At 34.7% G+C, this 21,838-nt stretch overlaps 1 protein-coding gene across 1 annotated transcript; it reads left to right on the forward strand.

The window, feature by feature from the left end:
- Window positions 1-17,840: 17,840 nt before the first annotated feature.
- Window positions 17,841-20,425, forward strand: LOC108983472 (probable terpene synthase 9). Its single transcript, XM_018955115.2, has 7 exons — window positions 17,841-18,179; window positions 18,278-18,527; window positions 18,624-18,999; window positions 19,086-19,304; window positions 19,425-19,566; window positions 19,671-19,922; window positions 20,031-20,425. Exons 1-7 carry the CDS (start codon window positions 17,937-17,939, stop codon window positions 20,322-20,324), a joined length of 1,776 nt encoding a protein of 591 aa, XP_018810660.2. The 5' UTR covers window positions 17,841-17,936; the 3' UTR covers window positions 20,325-20,425.
- Window positions 20,426-21,838: the final 1,413 nt, after the last annotated feature.

Raw genomic sequence — 21,838 nt, forward strand, 5'->3', positions numbered from 1 at the left:
ACTCACACCAAACAGCAATAAATAGGTTTAGCCAACTTTTAGACATAGGTTCAACTCCCATGCAAGTTCTATAATTAAGTGATACCAAAATAAATAATAAATGGTGTAGGCCATACATATCTCTGATGATGTATATATATTCTATCTCTCTTCCATTTGAGGCCCTTAAATTCCAATAAAACCTTTCTTTATATTAATTGATGCGGCAAGTTTCTACAGCAATCAAGGCTTGAAATGCTAATTGATAGCACAGAATCTTACCAAGGCTTGAAATGCTAGAGTACTCCTCTTAAAACTGAGTACGTGGTTCCTAGCTAACACGGATACATGAGGTGGTGCATGGTTCTCAAGAAATAAACGACATAACCAACATGGATCTCTTGATCCTCACATTCAAATCAAAGTTGCCCTTATTCCAAGATCAGGACAATGGAAGCTGTAACAATCATGATTATGGGTCGTCCTTCACAAACCTTTAGTAGCAACAACCGATGGACATGATATTAATTCCAAGGAGACCGATCGAGTCGAGTTTTTCAACATTTAAATCAACATAATTGATTTATATATAGGAATATATATAAATTCAACATGTTGAATGAAAAATCATTCAACATGTGAAAAACTATGATCAGAGGCCTCTAGCATAAATAAAAGAAATGGCAAATTTCGGCCGGTGATGTCTCATGTGTCAATGTCAAAAGGGCGGCATGCATGATAGAGTACTGTGTATCAAGTAATCAACATTATGCTTCAGTATATAATAATAATAATAATGTAAGCCAACTCACGATTGATGCTGAGAGAGAACTATTCGGACAACTCACGATTTATAATTTGTTGTCGTCTCTTTACCAAGTCATTATCGTCATATTCTAAAGATCATAAATACTATACATTCGCTTTGCGCACCAGCGAATAGATTCACGATCTTGTTTGTCCATTCAAAGGGTGATGTGGGTAAGGAAAGATGCGCTCTGAGTCTGAATGAAAATATTTTGAATTATGTCACATTTGTGGACCCTTATTATTATTATTATTATTATTATTATTATTATTATTTTTATAGAAATCCATTAACATTAAAATAACACATTGAAAAGGACTGGAGACACTTACTATATATATAAGAATCATATGGGCTTTGGTTTTGGCATATTTTATGGTTTAACAGCACTTTGCTGCAGATTAATTAAAAAAAGTGTGGCAATAGATCATCTAAATCTTCTTTTTAGCTTTTCAGCATAGTAAGAAAAATTTATCTGATAGGTGCATCATGCCATCAAAGTTTTACGTTTGCTGTTAGTTTGATTTTTATTATATTTCTTTTTTTTTTTCTTATGTTTAAAAAAAGATAGAAGGTAGTTTTAGTGGTAGTGTTGGTAGATCAGCGCCTATTTCATTGGACATAGAGGAAAATACTAGTCCTTTAGTGCCTTCCTCTATGAATACCCAAAAGCCCACACCATCTCTCCCCACAAAGTAAAAAAGAGTCAAGAAGACTACGAACCAATCTCTTGTATGGAATCATTTTACAAGAGTTAAACCTATTAGTCTCATTGCTCCCAAAGCTCAATGCAATTATTGCTTTAAGATTTATGGATACCATTATAAAAATGGTACTTCATCAATGTCACACCACCTAAGATATGCTTGTCCGAATTCTCCCATTAGAGAGAATAAAAATCTTGGGAGGATAAATCACCATCACACACTGGAGTTAGGATGGATGGTAAAGCATCTAATCCTCAAGTGTTAGGACAATATGATCGTGAAAAATTAAAGACGATGATTTCCAATTTGTTTATGCAGTATGAATTGCCATTCAAGGTTATAGAGCATCCGACATTTATTAAACTTTTGGGTTATTTAGAGCCTAGACACACCATGCCATCCCGAACCGCATTCCAAAAAGAGTGTATTGGTTTATACAAGGAGGAGAAGTAAAAGTTGAAGGCATTGTTGAGTAGTCAAAGAGTGAGTTTGACCACCGATATATGGACATCGGTGCAAAACAAGAATTACATTTGTGTTACATGCCATTATATTGATCAAAGTTCGGTATTACATAAGAAAATTATAATATTTTTCAAGATTCCTTATCATAGGGGTGAGACCATTGCTTGGATGTTAGAGTCTTGCTTGGCGGATTGGGAGATTAACCGCCTTTGTACGATCACCATGGATAATGCCTCCTCCAATGATGTTTCTTGATTATGTGAGAAGGAACATAAGAGATAATGAGTTCACAATTTTGGGAGGCGAGTTCATACATGTGCAATGTGCTGTACATATTTTAAATCTCATTGCATGTGATGGTTTAAAAATTATTCATGATGCTGTAAATAAGATTAGAGAAGCAATTAGATTTGTGAGGTCCTCACCGACAAGGTTTGATATGTTTAAAACGTGTGCAAACGAGCTGAATATTATGTGTGGAAAAATGATGTGTCTAGATGTTTCTATTAGATGGAACTCAACATACCTAATGCTTAGTATTGTTGAAAAATATGAAAAAGCTTTCGTACTCATGCGAGTGAATGAGTCACAACTTTTGGCGCCTCCGTTTGAAGATTGGCAAATGGCTCGTATTTTTATTAAGTTTCTAAAAGTTTTTTATGGTGCCACTTTGAAAATCTCTGGCTCATTGTATGTGACATCTAATATGTTATTTCAACAAATTTGATATTTTGGATTGGTAGAAGAAGAACTCATTTAGATATCCCATCCTTGCGGAGGTCGCACGTGATGTATTGGGCATCCCTATTTCCACCGTCGCTTCCGAGTCTGCATTCAGCACCGGTGGACGTGTAATTGATCCATACCGAAGCTCATTAGCTCTAGAGAATGTCCAAGCACTAATTTGCATGCAAAATTGGTTGACTTGTGAACCACTTAGTTCTTGGGAGGTCGAGGAGCATGTAGAACGCATTGACAACGAAGGTAAACACTTTTATTTGTTAAGTTTGATTTTATATTATTAATTTATCCATTTAACTTAACCTTTACATTTTTTTCTACTTAAGGTAATCCTATTCCTTCAATTTCAGCAACTTAAGCAACTTCAACTTCAACTTAACCCTCTTCTTAAGGTTCCCTTTATTTTTGTAATAATTCATTATAATACTCTGTTTGTTTGGTTTATATTATTTTTCCTTCTGTATCAAAATTCCATTATCTTGTAGATTCTCTAGGATGAGCAAGAAGAAGCAGCAATTAATGCAGAGAGTAATGTTGGGTTGTTCTGATTTCTGCTATCTTTGCCATATAATGACGAGTTTATCTTGTTTCTATTTTTTTCTTGGAGCTGATTGAATTTGCCTTGTAATGTATATGGTGAACACCCCGTGTACTTGGGCTTGCAGAATCTATGTACGAGTACGGGAGTGGAAATGACAAAAAGGCATTGGAATTGCTTGGTCCAAATTTTGATGCCACTAACTGCAAGGTATGATCCCAAAGGTTAGTTGTGATTTAATGGAAGGTTGTTTCTCATGCTTATTGCTTTTCATTAGTAATTTATATTTGGCCTCAGTGAATGTTGATTGACAATAGAACCTACATAAAAGGGATACCAAATACCCATGGTGATTGAAATTGCCATTAAACATAAGTCATATTTTCTTGTGAGCTATGCATCCAGGCAGGGGGGTCATCCAGAGGATTAAGCTTTGGTGAGCATATCAACGGGGTTGAAGATTTTGTAGAAAATACAAAACTGGGATAGATTTTTAGATTGCACTGCCACCGCTTTGGCATGCTTCTCTCTTTTAAAGGTTTAAATTTGTAAATTCAGGACTCAAATGCAAAATATCATGTATAAAATTTACTTCTCAGCTGTCAAGCTGTAGTTATCTCCCTCCACAAACCCCCTTTATGGTAATCATTTCATTCAATGACTAAATTCAGTGACAAATTAGCTCAGTATCATAGCATTCGTGTATGTGTGCATGCACCAAGTTGTTCTGCTGGCAAGCTAGTTTCTAAATGTGCATGTACTCCATTGCACAACCCCTTCATGCTGGTAGTTAAAAATTTTGGTTGATAATGTTTAACTAAATTCTCTTTATGATACTAATCATTTTAAGGTATAGAACATTTTAAACTGATTTATATTTCTTCTTGCTTCCGAATTGCCAATCTAGCTTCTCAATGACTGGGACTCCTTTGCTGGGATTAATCCGGGCGGATAATCGCCAGGATTTTAGCATCCGGATCCGGATCCGGTTATGGCCGGATATCCGGATCTGGATGAACACCCCTAACCCAATACTCTCCCATATAGAAATTTGTGAGAGTTCACAATCTAGAAACAATTGGTTTCAACGAATACATGATCAACGATGGTCAGAGATTAATGTTTTAACGATTTTATTATTATTAGATATTCTTCCAAATTCTTGCAATAGTGATATCAGAGCTAACTCTTGTGCCACATTGTTTAGTATAGATTTCAATTGTTACGTGGATTGTTTGTTGAAACACATGTCTGGACATGATCATTGTTGATATCGATATGTGGGTTGTTGTTATTTGTTAGAGTTTATCACTTTCGTTTTTTTACCCCGACATGTTTTATTCATCCTTGTTTATTTCAATTTGTTTTTATTTTCAGAGAGATCTAAAATGTTTTTGACTTCGTAAATAAAAAATCCTTGCGAATTTGTTGATGAAACGAGATTTACGTTCAACATCTTATTTGTTATTTTGTATGATATTTCACGATTTTTTTTTTTTTTTTTTTCTGCAAGAGAACGAGAATTTTGTTTTTCCCCGATTCTGGATAGAGGTTAGGGATGAATTTTTCATCTGTATGCATGCCGACTCACGGCGCTTGCAAGTTTGCAACGGATAGTCCTGTCCGTTAGGCATGAAGCGGTGCCTTAAACCATTTTAGTGGTTTTTATTTGAAAAGATACGATTTTTCTGGCTTGTATCGTTTGGTCCTGTGGCTGGGGGGGAGGGGTTTGATTCAATTGAATCCCTTAAACCAAATGACACGTACTTATGGATGCTTGACCACTGGGTGATTGAGTCTCAGTTAGTGAAATGATTTGATTTTTTGTTTGTATAAAATAATAAAACATTTGGTGAAAAGGACAATGCATAAAACGTCCTATTTAATTGTATTCATTAATATATATATGTTTGTCTCACCATTAGGTCAGCAAAATTATGGTTATTAATTTGTTTGGTTACTTTACACAAATCAAAGACTTATAATTAGATTTGTGTACAGAAACTAGTAATATATATTTTGAATTATCTTGATGTTTGATTATTAGTTGATGTAATATCATCATAAATGAATACGTTATATATATTGAATTTATTAATTAAATAAAAATGCCATATTAGAGTATAAATATTTATTGTATATTAAGAATAGCCATAGCATCTTAAGATACAATAATATTTTAATATGTTTGATTTTATGTTGTTATAATGGCATTTTATATTGCAATTAAATCATTATAGTAATAATTACTTGGCCCTATAGGGAGGTAATTATTAAGAAAAAATGTTGATTTAATTGGAATAAGATAGTGAAAATGATATTAGGTAAAGGAGATTTCCTATACCCATAGGTGCGGGATCTTTTTTTCTTAAATATTTGTAAAACACTAGTCTTATTATAAAGAAAAATACAAGCAAATCTTATGCATATTGCAATCTTTACCCACGAGGAGATTTAGATTTGTTTTTTGAATTAGACATTGGTGGATTCAAACTATAGTTATTGTTTGATTCAAAGCATTGATGTATGTTCTTGGTTATGTTATTGCAGCTACCATGACTTCTTTTTTAAATACTGAATCTTCTAATATTCTAATTCTGAATGGGGATAATTTTTTTAACTAGAAAGAAAATGTTCTTTTAACATTAGGGTGTATGGACTTGGACTTGGCACTTCGTGTGGATGAACCTCCATGAAGGAACTATTCATATTGAGTTCTTGTTACAATTGGATAGAGTTTATAATTTGGAAGATTTTGTTATAGAGATTGCTTAACATGTCCCAATGATAATTAAGCCATGATTTGGGCTAAATGATCATTATAATTTATAATCATCGTTACCATATGATCATGACACCTCAATTATCGATAATAAAAATAATAATAATTTAAATATCGACTAACAAAAGATTTTAACCACGTAACAGTTTTTCTATGGTATGGTTTTTTATTTTACTTTTACTAATACCTCTTTATTTTTGTAACCAATAGATTAACAAATGTTAGGTAATTTTAGAGAAATAGTTGATGACCTTGTAAGTAATTATGACCATTTATATATACAAAGAGTTATTTATATCAAGGGCTCTAATTTGAACTCATATAAAATCTGAAATGTTTCTCATTATTAGTATAAGCAATAATGATACTCCCACGAAAAAGGTTAACAAGACTCTTCCATGGGTGCCAAAGCAGTAACTGCTAGTGCATGTTTGACTTTTGTAAAAAAAACAAATTTAAAAATATTCAAGTTTAAAAAATGTCTTATATTTAAAATCGAATTTGAGTTGTCCCTCCATTTTATTTTAGGGTTCCCTCTCTATCATACCATCTTTTGTTACCATATAGCCATTGGCCATCTCTCGCCAATCTGTCACTGTTTGCTACATAACTTATAGCATTACGAGTTCCCGAAAGTCTCCACCACCACATTCTCTCTTGAGTTTCACCACCGCTCACCACTGGGTTTTGCCACTGCCATCTCTTCCCGTGAAAGCGTGGTTGTGTGCTATTGTCAGACATTATATAGGCCTAGTCTCACATTTCAACTCACCCTGCACTATCAGAAAACTTCTTGTTCTTCCCGACTCAGTATCCCGTTCCTGTAGCAAGGCCATTGGAGATGAAAGTAGGTTCCTACCCTTCATTCTCGTACTTGAAATATTAAGTTAAGTGTAAGAATTTGTGTAAAAAGTTATTTACAACTATCTTTTTTCAATACATTATCATATTGAAATGGCTTATAGACGCTTGGTAAAGCTGGTGGAGCATATGGTTGTGTTACTGTGAGGGTGATCGTGTCATTTTGGTCAACGGTCACAATTGAAGATGTTGAAGTCATGTTTCACAGCCTGGGCCAGTCCACTCTGTTGGGCTTGCTTTGGATCCTGTTGGAATAGAGAGTAGGGGCTCAGGGCACTGTGGTACCTTCGATGCCTGAGTTAGTTGTTGGAATACAGTGGTGAAACAAGTGAAAGAAGAGAGTATTCAATAAGAGAGAGTAATGACCTGAAGTGTGAAAAAGTTTAAACACCTCCCCTGGCAGAGGGAGGGGTATTTATACCTGGCAGAAGTGGCCCCCGAGATGGAAGTGGTGGGTGTGTCGCTCCGTATTGGGGTCGGGTGTCCTTGCCAACTCCTGTCCGTGCAGAAGACTCGCCAGACCAAATTGTGGTTGTCACTAACACCCCAGGAGGCATGTATTGGTCTGCCGAGCTCCGGAATGCATCAAATGTGGCATGGCTCTCTGTCGTGGCGTGCCCATTTTCATTTCATTAAATGCGGCGTGGTTCCGGCCAGGTGCTTCCATCCCTCTGATATGTCTAGATGCCAAGGTTCAGGGATAGGGGTGTCGCAGAATGTTGGCTAGTAGTGGTGTCAGACAGTCCTGCCTTCCGCCTTTAGTCAACGTCGTTTCCCGATTGCTTCCCTTCTTGGACGCCCTTAGCTCAACCTGGCCCAACACAGCCCTGGGACTCTTCGAGCCTTGCAAGCTGGGCCTACTTCCCCAAGCCCAGCCCTAAGGATTACTCCCTTCACAGTACCCTGCAAATTTCTAACACACATGTGTGGTGAGAATTCAAAACATCTTTGTCGCGCGTTCCTTTCAGTCATTTCCCCCGTCGTTAGTACGTGAGGGCACTTCGACTTCCGTTATCTTTCCTACTTCCCGACTGTTGAATTTAGGGGGTGTCTTCCCCCATCCCAGGCCTTGCATTGGCCCATACACCACACGCGCCCAACGTGGCTTCCCACCTACCCACATTGTTCACTGTGGGTGTTGCCTTGATTTCTGCAGTCCCCATGTCTCCCAACCGTTGGATTTGGTGGGGCGCATCTCCCAGCATCCCGAGCCGTTCATTGGCCAGTGAGTCCCATGTGCTCGACGTGACTTCCCCATGTCTGCGCAACCTTGCGCCGGTTAAGCTTTCTGAGGCCACCTACCCACATCGTTCAATGCGGGTGTCACCACAATTTTTGCGGTCCCCATGTCTCCCAACGGTTGGATCTGGTAGGGTGCGTCTCCCCACATCCCAGGTCGTTCATTGGCCGGTTAGTCCCCACGCCCGACCGCAAAGTGATTTCCCACGTTTGCACAACCCTACGCCAATTGAGCTTCTCGAGGCCACCTACCCACGTCGTTCAATGCGTGTGTCACCTTGATTTCCGCAGTTCCCACGTCTCCTAGTGGTTGGGTCTAATGGGGAGTGTTTCCTTGCATCCTAGGTTTTTCATTGGCCTGTGCTCCCCATGCGTCTGACGTGGCTTTCCACATCTTTGCAGTCCTACGCTGGTTGAGCTCCCTGAGGCCACCTACCCATGTCGTCAGCGATGCCTTGACTTGCATGCAACTCTATATAAAGCCTCCTCCCCCCTCACATTTTCACCATCTGCCTCATTTCTTTCATGTTATTTGTGTAAAATGTTATTTACAATTATCTTTTTTTGCATTATCATATTGAAATGGCTTATACACGTTTGGTAAAGCTGGTGGCCAGTTGTTTTGTTGTGAGGGTGATTGTGTCATTGTGGTCTATGGTCACAACTAGGGGTGAAAAACGATCGATCTAGATCGAATCGGATTGAGACTGAGATCGGTTGATTTCGGTCCATGTTTTAGATGACCGAAAAGTTTCGGTCCAGTCTCGGTCTAGGATTTCTCAACCCCAGACCAGACCGGACCGAACCGAATGAAAAAAAAAATTTATATATATTATTTATATAATAATTGTATAATTTATTATATTATTTTCATCTAATCTATTACCATTGACAATATAAAGTCTTAAATATCTCATGAACACTTGTTAATATTCTATCAATGAACTAATATATAATATCAATTAGCTTATTATATAGTAATTATATAAATTAATAATGTAATTTTCACCTAAGTTATTATCATTGACTATATAAAATATTTTTTTATTGATTTAGTTATATAATCCATATTAATAAGTCACTTAATTTTAATTTAATATTTTAAATTATTTTTTCATTAATTGATATAAAAAATTAAAAAATAATTAGACCAAACAGAACCGATAGCTACCGGTTCGGAAAAATGATGGACTAAAAATATTCGGTCCATCATCAGACAGACTAGGCCGACCGATTTGCACCCTTAGTCACAATTGAAGACATCATCGACAGATGACAATCTTGAAAGACGATATTGGAGGTGTGCTTTTTGTGACAAAAAGATGATATGCATGTGGTATTTGTTCTTTATTTGTTATATTTAGAAAAAGCGATTTAATTAGTTGAGGTCACGAGATTTCCATTTTTTATCACAGAGGTAAGGTCAATGCGATTTCTTTGAGTGTCACGATGATGCACCTATAAACAGGTAGTGATGGACATGATGCGATTTCTTTCACTGGGATTTGTAATGATCAATGTGTACTTATGGATGTATGTAGTTTTTAATTCTGGATGTATCTACCACCATTGAGTTTTGAGTCGGGACATTTAATTTGTTATGCCCATATTTCCATTTGACAGAAAAATGAACTTAATTCGGAAAATGAAGTTAGGTCAGAGAATCAAGTTCAAGTCTTCCCACTTTTGCCTTAAAAACAAAAATGATTATTAAACAAGTAAAACATACTTAAATAGTTTTTTAATAATTTAATATCATATTATAATATGACGAGAGAATTGTAAGAATTTGGGAGAATATCTAATAATAAAATAATCGTTAGAACACTTACATCTGGTTATCGTTGATCAAGTATTCGCTGGAACCAATTGTTTCTGGATTGTGAACTCTCACAAATTTCTATATGGAGAGTATTGGGTAGGGGTTTTCAGCCTATCTTTCTTTATGGTAATGAATTGTAGTGACTGATGGAGAATCACAGGCCTTTACATATAGATAGGCCAAGACCCTTATCCACGATTTTCTAAGTGTTGCTTCCTTCCATCAAGGAATGTAACTGTTGGTTTTATTATATGAGTACTATCTTTATTTTTTAATTACCCAGAATTTTTAATATAAATATAAAACTAATAAAATAAATAAATATATATAATATATTTGAAAGGATTTGGCACGTAAGCCACCTTTAAGTCTCCCTCAAGAAGACGTGTTCTTTCACTCTCCTACTTGGCTTACATGACATTCATTTAAAATCATCTGTGTAACCAAAACCACATATGCCACAAATAAAACTACTCAAACCATAACCTCTAGAAGAATGATATAATACATGAATCATGGCGGTTATGTTATTATATTAACATTTCCTTCCATGTATTACACTGTATTAGTCTCTCCAAATAAATTTCCATATGTGATATATCTCTTTATGAATGGCTTCCTATAAGTCACTCTGGGTCTATACATCATAGATTAGGAGATATACTTTATGTGCACAAATAAAAATATTATTCTTGACAACAACAAGTACTGTATATAATAATTAAATCAAATATAAAATGAGCTCATTAATCACATGCTCTCTACATGTTTCAAAAACATTTTTATTGAGAGCCATTTTGTCATGGGATCTTCAATCATGGATGATGTTCTTGTATGCTCTATTGAGACTTCTTGTTCCTTGACTCTCTCTCTGATAGCAAGATACTTTATGTCAATATGTTTACTTTTGCCCCCACTCTTATTATTCTTAGAAAAGAAAACTACTGCCAAATTATCACAGTAAGTTCTTAAAGGCTTAGATATTGAATCCACAACTTGAAGCCCTGTGATAAAACTCCTCAACCATTTCGACTATGAAGTTGCTTCAAAGCATGCTATAAACTCTGCCTCCATAGTAGATGATGCAACGATTGTCTATTTGATGCTCTTCCATCTAACATGAAGACGTACCCTGAAGTGGACTTTCTGAAATCTTGACAACCCTCAAAATCTGAGTCTGAATATCCAACCACTTCCAGACAATCAACATGCTTATAAGAAAGCATATGATTCTTGGTTCCTCGTAAATATCTCATAATCTTTTAAGCAGCCTTCCAATGTTCTATTTCAGGATTGCTTTGGTATCTTCCCAACATTCCCACAACATATGCATTAAACGACTAACAGCAGATGCATATGGAATGTTTTCTACTTCTTTCTTTTCCAAAACATTTTTCGGACACTGGCTTAAACTAAATTTATCTCCCTTTAATATGGGTGCTGCATTGGGTCTACATTCATTCATTCTAAATTTTTCCAACAACTTTTCAATGTAGGCTTTATGAGAAATTCCTAAAATTCTTTTAGACCTATCTTGATGAATATCTATGCCCAAAACATAAGAGGATTCACCTAAATTCTTCATTTCAAAGCTTTGGAATAGAAATTTTTTGGTGTCGTGTAGTAGACCCAAATCATTAGTTGCAAGCAAAATATCATCAACATATAGGACTAAGAAAATAAACTTACTCCCACTAAATTTATGGTATATGCAGTTATCCACGATGTTCTTTATAAAAGCAAATGAAGTAATAACATCGTGAAATTTCAAATACCATTGACGGGATGCTTGTTTTAGTCCATAAATTGATTTCTTTAACTTGCAAACTAAATGATCACCTTTATCAGAATGAAACCCTTCATGTTGCTTCATGTGTACCTCTTCTTCAAGAGTTCCATTTAAAAAAGTTGTTTTCACATCCATTTAATGTAGCACTAAATCAAAGTGAGCTACTAATGCCATGATCACTCTAAATGAATCTTTTTTAGAAAATCGAGGGAGAGTATCGTGATAGTCAATACCTTCTCTTTGTGTAAATCTTTTAGCTACAAGTCTGACTTTATATCTATCGATATTACCATTTGTGTCTCTCTTGAATTTATAAACCCATTTACAGCCAATGGCTTTAACTCCTTTAGGTAACTAGACAATTTCCCAAACTTGATTTTTAGCCATGGATTCCATTTCTTCTATCATAGCATCATGCCAGAATTTTGAATTTCGCCACTCGTGGCATGTGAAAATGAGATGGGATCATCTTTAGGTCCCACATCAAAGTCGGACTCTAGTAGGTACACAGTAATCATTAGAAATAGCAACCTTCCTTAATCTAGAGGATCTTCTTAATTTTACAATTCATTCATATTATGTGGATGTTGAACTATAGATTCAAAGTTGGTATGTTCCTCATGAGGTGGTAGTGGTTCTTGAATTGATTGAGTTTCAAAGGTATCAGATTGATTTCCTTGAATGATAATCATTTCATTTTCATTCATGGATGTAATATCTGAATTTCGTGTTTCCTCTCACTCTATCTTTCGAGGAACATTACTCCCAATTATTCCAAAACCCTCAATAAATTTTTCATTTCTGGCTTCCACAATTCTAGGTGTATGTGAGGGACAATAAAATTTATAGCCCTTAGAATTTTCTACATAACTAATGAAATAACCACTGACTGTCCTTGGATCCAATTCCTTTAGTTGTGGATTATAGACCCTAACTTCAACTTGACAACCCCATATGCCCATATGCCTCAAACTAGGTTTCCATCATTTCCATAATTCAAATGGTGTTTTGGAAACAACCTTAGATGGAACCCTATTTAAGATATATACTGCAGTTTTTAAAGCCTCACTCCATAAAGATAAAGGAAGATTCAATTACTGAGCATACTTATTACCATATCCATAAGGGTACAGTTTCGCCTTTCAGCAACACCATTTTGGTGAGGTGAACTTGGCATTGTATACTGAGCAATAATGCCTTCTTCCTTGAGAAAATTTGCAAATGGACCCGATCGTTGCCCTGACTCTGTATATCTACCATAATATTCTCCACCCCTGTCAGATCTTACGATCTTTATTTTCTTTTCTAATTTTCTTTCTACTTCTTTTTTATATATTCTGAAAGCATCTATTGCTTCAGATTTATCAAAAATGAGGTAAAGATACATAAATCGTGAATAGTCATCAATAAATGAGATAAAATATCTCTGGCCTTTCATGCAAGGGGTACTAAATGGTCCACAGATGTCAGTGTGTATGATTGCAATAATTTCCTCACTCCTCTTGGCACCTTTACTCGTTTTGTTGGTTTGTTTACCCTTTATGCATTCCACACAAATACCAAAATCAGAAAAGTTTAAAGTCTTTAAGACTCCATCATTAACTAATCTTTTAATTCTCTCAATGGAGATGTCCCAATCTCCTATGCCATAATATAGAGGAGGACTCATCAATAATATTACGTTTAGTGCCAACTTCATCATGCAGAGTTAATAGACTATTTTCAAAAACAGAATCTAAATTTAATTATACAAACCATTAATCAAGGTCCCAGAGCCTACAAATGTGGAGTTTTTAAATACAGAAACATTTGAATTCACAAAATTAAATTCAAATCCGAAAGGTACTAATCTAGATATAGAGACCAAGTTTCAAGAGAATGAAGGTAAATAAAATGTGTTTTCAAGATCCAAAATATAACCATTATTTAAATAAGTCTAAAAGTTCATATAGCCTCGACTTGCGAACGCATCCCATTTCCTGAGTAGATGCCTTGTTCACTTTCCATCGGTTTCCTTAGACTGAGAAACCCCTGCATGATATTGACAACATGAATTGAGGTACCCGAATCAATCCGCCTTGTATTATGATGAGAGTCTACAAAATTAGACTCATAGCACACAAGAGAATTGAGATTACCTTTCTAGCCATGATTTATACTTTATGCAATCTTTCTTTTTGTGCCATTTTTTCTTGTAGAAGAAGCATGTATCATTGTCTCCATAGCGTTTAAATGGCGATTTTTCCATCCTTCTTCCACTTATTAACACAGACACTTTTGTCTTTCTTCCATTGTCCCTTCCTTTGAGTAACAAAATGAGCACTCGCAATATTTTCATGTTTCAATCTCTCTTCTTCTTGTACACACATGGTTAAAATTTCATTAATGGACCATTTTTCCTTATGTGTGTTGTAGGAAATCTTAAATGGTCCATATTCTGTCGGAAGAGAGTTGAGTATGAAATGGACAAGGAATGAATCTGAGATCTCAATCTCTAAAGACTTTAGTTGGGTTGCAATATCTCTCATTTCCATTATGTGTTCACGCACGCTTTTGGATTTGCCATTCTTCATAACTGATAATTTGTTCATTAGGGTGCTAGCCAATGCCTTATCAAAACTAACAAATTGCTCTTCAATAGCCTTTATATAGTCCTTGACTTTATCACACTCTGGGATTGAACCTCTCTAATGTTCTTACACACGTGACTTGATGAGCATTAGACTTAATTGGTTAGACCGCTCCCACCTTTCATAGGTATTCTTATCTACCAATGAACTTGATTCAGTGGGTATAGGAGGTTCATCCACATGAAGTGCCAAGTCCAAGTCCATACACCCTAATGTTAAAAGAACATTTTCTTTCCAGTTTGAAAAATTATCCCCATTCAGAATTGGAATATTAGAAGATTCAGTATTTAAAAAAGAAGTCATAGTAGCTGCAATAACATAACCAAAAACATACATCAATGCTTTGAATCAAACAATAACTATAGTTTGAATCGACCAATGTCTAATTCAAAAAATAAATCTAAATCTCCCTGTGGGTAAAGATTGTAATATGCATAAGATTTGCTTGTATTTTTCTTTATAATAAGACTAGTGTTTTACAAATATTTAAGAAAAAGAGATCACGCACCTATGGGTATAGGAAATCTCCTTTACCTAATATCATTTTCACTATCTTATTCCAATTAAATCAACATTTTTTCTTAATAATTACCTCATTTAATTGCACTATAAAATGCCATTATAACAACATAAAATCAAACATATTAAAATATTATTGTATCTTAAGATGCTATGGTTATTCTTAATATACAATAAATATTTATACCCTAATATGGAATTTTTATTTAATTAATAAATTCACTATATATCACGTATTCATTTATGATGATATTACATCAACTAATAATCAAACATCAAGATAATTCAAAATATATATTACTAGTTTCTGTAAACAAATCTAATTATAAGTCTTTGATTTGTGTAAAGTAACCAAACAAATTAATAACCATAATTTTGCTGACCTAATGGTTAGAGAAACATATATATTAATTAATACACTAAAATCGTATCTTTTCAAATAAAAACCACTAAAATGGTTTAAGGCACCGCTTCATGCCCAATGGATAGGACTATCCGTTGCAACTTGCAAGCGCTGTGAGTCGGCATGCAAGCAGATGAAAAATTCATCCCTAACCTCTATCCAAAAACGGTGGGAAAAAAAAAAAAATTTCTTGTTTTCTTGCAGAAAAAAAAAATTCTTGAAAAATCATACAAAATAGCAGATAAGATGTTGAACGTAAATCTCGTTTTATCAACAAATTCGCAAAGATTTTTGATTTACAAAGTCAAAAACATTTCAGATCTCTCTGAAAATAAAAACAAATTGAAATAAACAATGATGAATAAAACATGTCTGGGTAAAAAAACGAAAATGATAAACTCTAACAAATAACAACAACCCACATATCGATATCAACACAGATCATGTCCAGACATGTGTTTCAACAAACAATCTACGTAACAATCGAAATCTATACTAAACAACGTGACACAAGAGTTGGCTTTGATACCACTATTGTAAGAATTCAATAGAATATCTAATAAAAATCGTTAGAACATTAACCTTTGACCATCGTTGATCAAGTATTCGCTGGAACCAATTGTTTTCGGATTGTGAACTCTCACAAATTTCTATATGAAGAGGATTAGGTAGGGGTTTTCAGCCTATCTTTCTTTATGATAATGAAATGTAGTGACTATTGGAAAATCACAAGCTTTTATATATGGATAGACCAAGACCCTTATCTACGGTTTTCTAAGTGTTGCTTCCCCCTATCAAAGAATATAACTGTTGGTTTTATTAAATGAGTAATATCTTTATTTTTTAATTATCTATAATTTTTAATATAAATATAAAATTAATAAAATAAATAAATATATATAATATATTTAAAAAGACGTGGCACGTAAGCCACCTTGAAGTCTCTCTCAAGGAGACGTGTTCTTTTAAGAATGACCAAAAAATATAAATAACATTATTCTTTATCAAATCATTCAACAAACGTCAACTATTCAAACTTGAAGGCCTCAACCTATATATATATATATATATATATATATATATATATATATATATAGAGGAATGCATTATTGGGATGCTAATCAATTATGATATATATAATTACTACGAATTAAGACTAAACATATCTAACATATATATTTTTTATACATATATATATATATATATATATAGATACATGATGGGATCCTAGACAGTTAAATGTTGATTTAAACCGCGAAGGAGACCGATCGAGTCGAGTTTTTCAATCTGCCATGTGACAAATGCCATGTAACCTATATATGTCAGACAGAAATGTTTTTCAACCTGCCATATGACAAATGCGCACCGACCCCTGCTCTGAATTTTTGTTTCTATATGCTGTTACAAGAAGAAGATGTGATGTTTCCATGAATTAATAAAGCTTTCTCATCAGCCATTTCTTCTCCCTCCCTTCCATATGATTCCATCGCACTTTACTTTTTTATGTCCATAAAAACCCACGTGTTTTTCTTTATTTCTTATTTTTTCTGATTTCAAGTATGATAAAAGCCAATCTACATTGTTCCGGATATCTACACCATAAACACGTGCCACCTACGAAACAATCACTTAATAATAAAACAAGACAATTAGATAGTTAATTATTGACTGTGTAGAAATAGACTTCATGCTATCAAAATTCAAACTTATATATATTATATATATAGTGGTCTCTCACTTGTTTTGATATATATATATATATATATATTACTCTATATTCATATATATATATATATAAATGAGCAAAGTACTTTAATATGATTTAGCAAATTAGTCAACAAACTGAAACTATTCTAATTAATTTAAGCCCTCAATTACCTATGTATGTTAGGTAGAAATGTTGATCAGCCACATGCAATTTCTGATTATATATTACATATATCCAATAATGTATTCTTCCTGATCTTATATGTGATTGGGTCCCTAGCTAGCTATATGTTGTTTAACCCTGCTTTTGAAAGCCTCAAGTACTGCCTTTAAGATCGATCCAACTGATGCAAAAGCAATTTTTTATGCAAATATTTATTTCCTTCCTTATTTTTTATATACTTAATTCGTCAATAAACTGGGTCAGCATTAATGAAAAGCATGTTATTAGTATTGTAACCTTTTTTTTTATGAATACTAATAACATTAAGGTGCATGGACTTGGACTTGGACTTGGACTTGGCACTTCGGTGGAAGAATCTCCTATACCCACTGGAAAGAAAAGGTTCTTTTAACATTAGGTTCTTTTAATATTTATATTTTAATAATATTTGGAAAGAATTAAAATTATAAAAAATTTAAAAATAAAATAAAATATTTTGTATTCCCAAACAAGGCATAAATCTATTCCCAATGATAAAAGTGACTGAATTATTTGTTTTCAGAAACCGTACAGGAAGAAGCTAAGTGAAAGCTTTCTACAGTGGCATGTTTTCCTCGTGCTACTAATTAAGAGTAAAAAAAAAAAAACAAAGGTAACGGATGGTACTCAACAGCACAGCTTGAAGCTAAAATGATCAAGCAGTTTTGTTTTGCTATATATAAGAAGGAGATTTACATGCTGCTTCCATCTTAATTCTCAACTTGTTCACAAGATATCCTCCGCATGATGGAGGCAATATTTTTCTCCCTCTCCAGCTCATGTTGCGTTACTCTTAACTGCCAAAGACGCGTAGTTTTGCCACAGAATAGAAGAAGAAGAAGCAGCAGCCAAGGACTAATTCCAATGTTTCCCCCCATGATTGTCTCAAAGCTCCATGGATTACAAGCAAAACCACGGAGATCAGCGAATTATCATCCTACCATTTGGGACCCCAACCTCATTCAGTCCTTGAGTACTCCCTACACTGTAATTAACTCCACTCCCTAAGCACGTCATTTTATTTTTCTGAAAGACACGGCTGACGTACATATTTGTTGTAAACGTGCATGCTTCTTGTCTTGCAGTATGAGTTCCACTCGACCCGATTGGAGCAGTTGAAACAAAATGCTAAGTGCTTGCTTACATCCAATAATAAAGACCCCTGTTTCCTGCTAAAGCTTATTGACACAGTGCAGCGGTTAGGAGTGGCTTACCACTTTGAAAAGGAGATTGAAGTAGCTCTCAATCTCTGTTACCCAGATCTCACTACCAATCTTTTCCAGACTGCTTTGCACTTTTGTATTGCAAGAGAACACGGTTTTCCAATTAGCTCAGGTGATGACATGGAATCAGTCTATAAAATTTTCACTTTGTTTCGAGGGGTTATTTGTAAACAACTTTTTAACTTCTGGGTGACGTTTTGTGAAACAGATGTGTTCGAAAGATTTCGAAACAGAGATGGAAAATTAATACATGACGGTTTAAGCAGGGACATGGAGGGACTTTTGGCTTTATATGAAGCCTCTCGCCTAGGAATGCATGGAGAAAATATTTTGGAAGAGTTTAAGGATTTTAGTACCAAAAGCCTGATATCGTTAATGGAAAAACTGGATAGTAATTCTGCTATACAAGTGAAAGAGTCACTGGAAATACCCCTACATTGGAGGATGTCTAGAGTTGAAGCTCGTAACTTCATTGATGTGTATCAGAAGGATACTACAAAGAGCTTGACTTTGCTTCAGCTGGCTATGTTGGATTACAACTTAGTGCAATCTGTATATCAGCAAGAACTTAAGGAGTTAGCAAGGTAACGTTTACTTTGATCCCTGTTCTTAATTTAATGGAAGACAAGCCAATAATCTTAACATGTTCGAAATTTGATTCCTTGATTAGGTGGTGGAGAGATTTGGGTTTCAAAGATAAGCTACCCTTTTCAAGGGACAGGTTGATGGAGAACTTTTTGTGGGCAATGGGGATTGTTTCTGAGCCACAGTTCTCAAAGTGCAGGATAGGCCTCACCAAATTCGTATGCATATTAACAGCTATTGATGACATGTACGATGTATATGGATCTCTGGATGAGCTTGAATGCTTTACTGATGCTGTGAATCGGTATAATAACAGCACGATAACTCTGATACTAGTTTAACCATCAATTGGATTCCCAATTAATTAGCATATTCTCCTTTTTCATTCACTGTCTTTTTCTTACTTTTCCATTATTTTGAGCAGATGGCCGGAAATGAAGGCAATGGAGAATCTTCCCGAGTACATGAAGACTTGCTATGTTGCCATGCATAACTTTGCAAGTGAAATACTCTTTGATGTCATCCAAAGTCATGGATTGGATCTTTCACCCCACATTCGAGAAGCGGTGAGCTATTAAACAAAATATAGTTTGTTCTTCGATTAGTGTCGTGGATCGATCGATATTTCGAAGATGCCTGATTGGCATGATGCATTATTGTTTCTCTGCAGTGGGCAAATCTTTGCAGATCTTATTTCGTTGAAGCTCAGTGGTTTTCCCGTGGATACACTCCAACTTTGGACGAGTACCTAGAAAATGCATGGATTTCTGTTGGTGGTCCTGCAGCCATTCTCCATGCCTATGTTCTGCTTGGCTGCGGTAGCATAACAAAAGAGTCACTTGATTGTCTCAAGCATGGCTGTGGGCTAATATATTGGGCATCTCTTATAACTCGATTAAGTGATGATTTAGGGACTGCAGAGGTAAGTCGATTTAGAAGCGGTTAATTTGACTTGTTGGTCTCATTTTATATGCTTATGCTGAAATCCCTTAAGATGTACTAACCTTCTGTTTCTTTCCCTTGATCAAAGGCTGAAAGTAAGAGAGGTGATGTGGCAAAATCCATCCAGTGCTACATGGTACAGGAAAGTGTATCCAAAGAAGAAGCTCAAAATCACATAAAGAGCTTAATCAACTATTCATGGAAAAAAATGAATGAGGAGAGTGCCAAAAACTCCCTTCCAAAATCGATTGTAAAGATGTCATTGAACATGGCGCGCACTGCTCATTTCATCTTCCGATATGGAGATGGTATTGGAACGTCAAACGGCTTTATGAAAGATCATTTAACCTCTTTGATTGTCAAACCTATCCCTTTTGAATGATGTATATGTATGTATGTATGTATGTATGTATGTATGTATATAGTCTAGCTTGGTCAGTTAATAAAATGCAGAAGGTTGAACTCCATAAAGGAACTATTCATATTGAGTTCTTGTTACAATTGAATAGAGTTTATAATTTGGAAGATTTTGTTATAAAGATTGCTTAACATCTCCCAATGATAATTAAGTCATGATTTGGACTAAATGATCATTATAATTTATAATCATCGTTACCATATGATGACACCTCAATTATTGATAATAATAATAATAATAATTTAAATACTAATATAAATATAACAGGGCAAACAAAAGATTTAAACCAAGTAACAGTTTTTCTATGGTATGGTATTTTATTTTACTTTTATTAATACCTCTTTATTTTTGTAACCAATAGATTAGCAAATGTTAGGTAATTTTAGAGAAATATTTGACGACCTTATAAGTAATTATGACCATTCATACAATGAGTTATTTATATCAAGGGCTCTTGTAATGCTCCGATCCCACATAGATCGATGAGTTACTCCCTGTAACTTAAAACTCACAATTCATCAATATATTTACAGACTTCAAAATATAAAGTCATCAGAATAGTACAAAATCACTTAATAAAATTCGTCAATTCTCAGAAATCTTCTATGAGTAATCCATTATGCTTAAATAATCATTTCACCGATACTCCATAATCTTGATCCTTAGCTAAACTATTTAAAATCATTTGAAAAATGTTTGGAGATAAGAGATGAGTTATCAACAACTCAGTAAGCAGAAAACATATACTAGTGTGTAAACATGAGCATTTATCAAAATTCAAAATGCTGAACAAAATATTTTCTTTCAGAATGCAGAATCAAAATACTTGTTTTCAGAATGCAAAATCATGACATATTACCAAAAATATAAGAGCGAAACTTTCAGAACGCCTTCTTATGCAAAATTTCCTTTGGCAGAGCATAACTAAACATATTCATCTTATCTTATTATTATCAGAACAGAGATCATGTTTAACCCTCGTGGTAGGGTTGTGCAAACCCCGATAGTTAACCGAGCAGAAACAGAATGTGAATCTTTCCATTACTCACTCTCGGAGCCCCGAGTGTGTACATAGGAAAGACCAGGTAGAAAACCACTTTGTTTCCAAAGTGGGTGCACCAGAAACAAAAAAGTTGGTACCAACCCGAACAGAGGCCACAGTTTTACACCCGTGGTAAGGTCAGAACGGAACAGAAACAGAAACATAATGTTATGCCAGAGATTTTCAGAAATCACATCATATCATATCAGAATACAGAACATCTTCAGAATAGAACAAAATCAGACTACAAAAATGTATTTTATGCACAAAATTTCATATTCGCTCTCTTTTGCAAAGTTTAGAAACAAGATGTCAAAAATAAGCTTATATCTACACCAGTTATGATAAAAAATATTTGCTTCTTAAACAGAATCTCATGAGTAATGTAGAACAAATAACTGAGGTGGTTCAAATTTCTTTTCATAACCAAATATGT

This window comes from Juglans regia, chromosome 10 (genome assembly GCF_001411555.2).
Source record: "Juglans regia cultivar Chandler chromosome 10, Walnut 2.0, whole genome shotgun sequence".
Taxonomy (NCBI): Eukaryota; Viridiplantae; Streptophyta; class Magnoliopsida; order Fagales; family Juglandaceae; genus Juglans; species Juglans regia.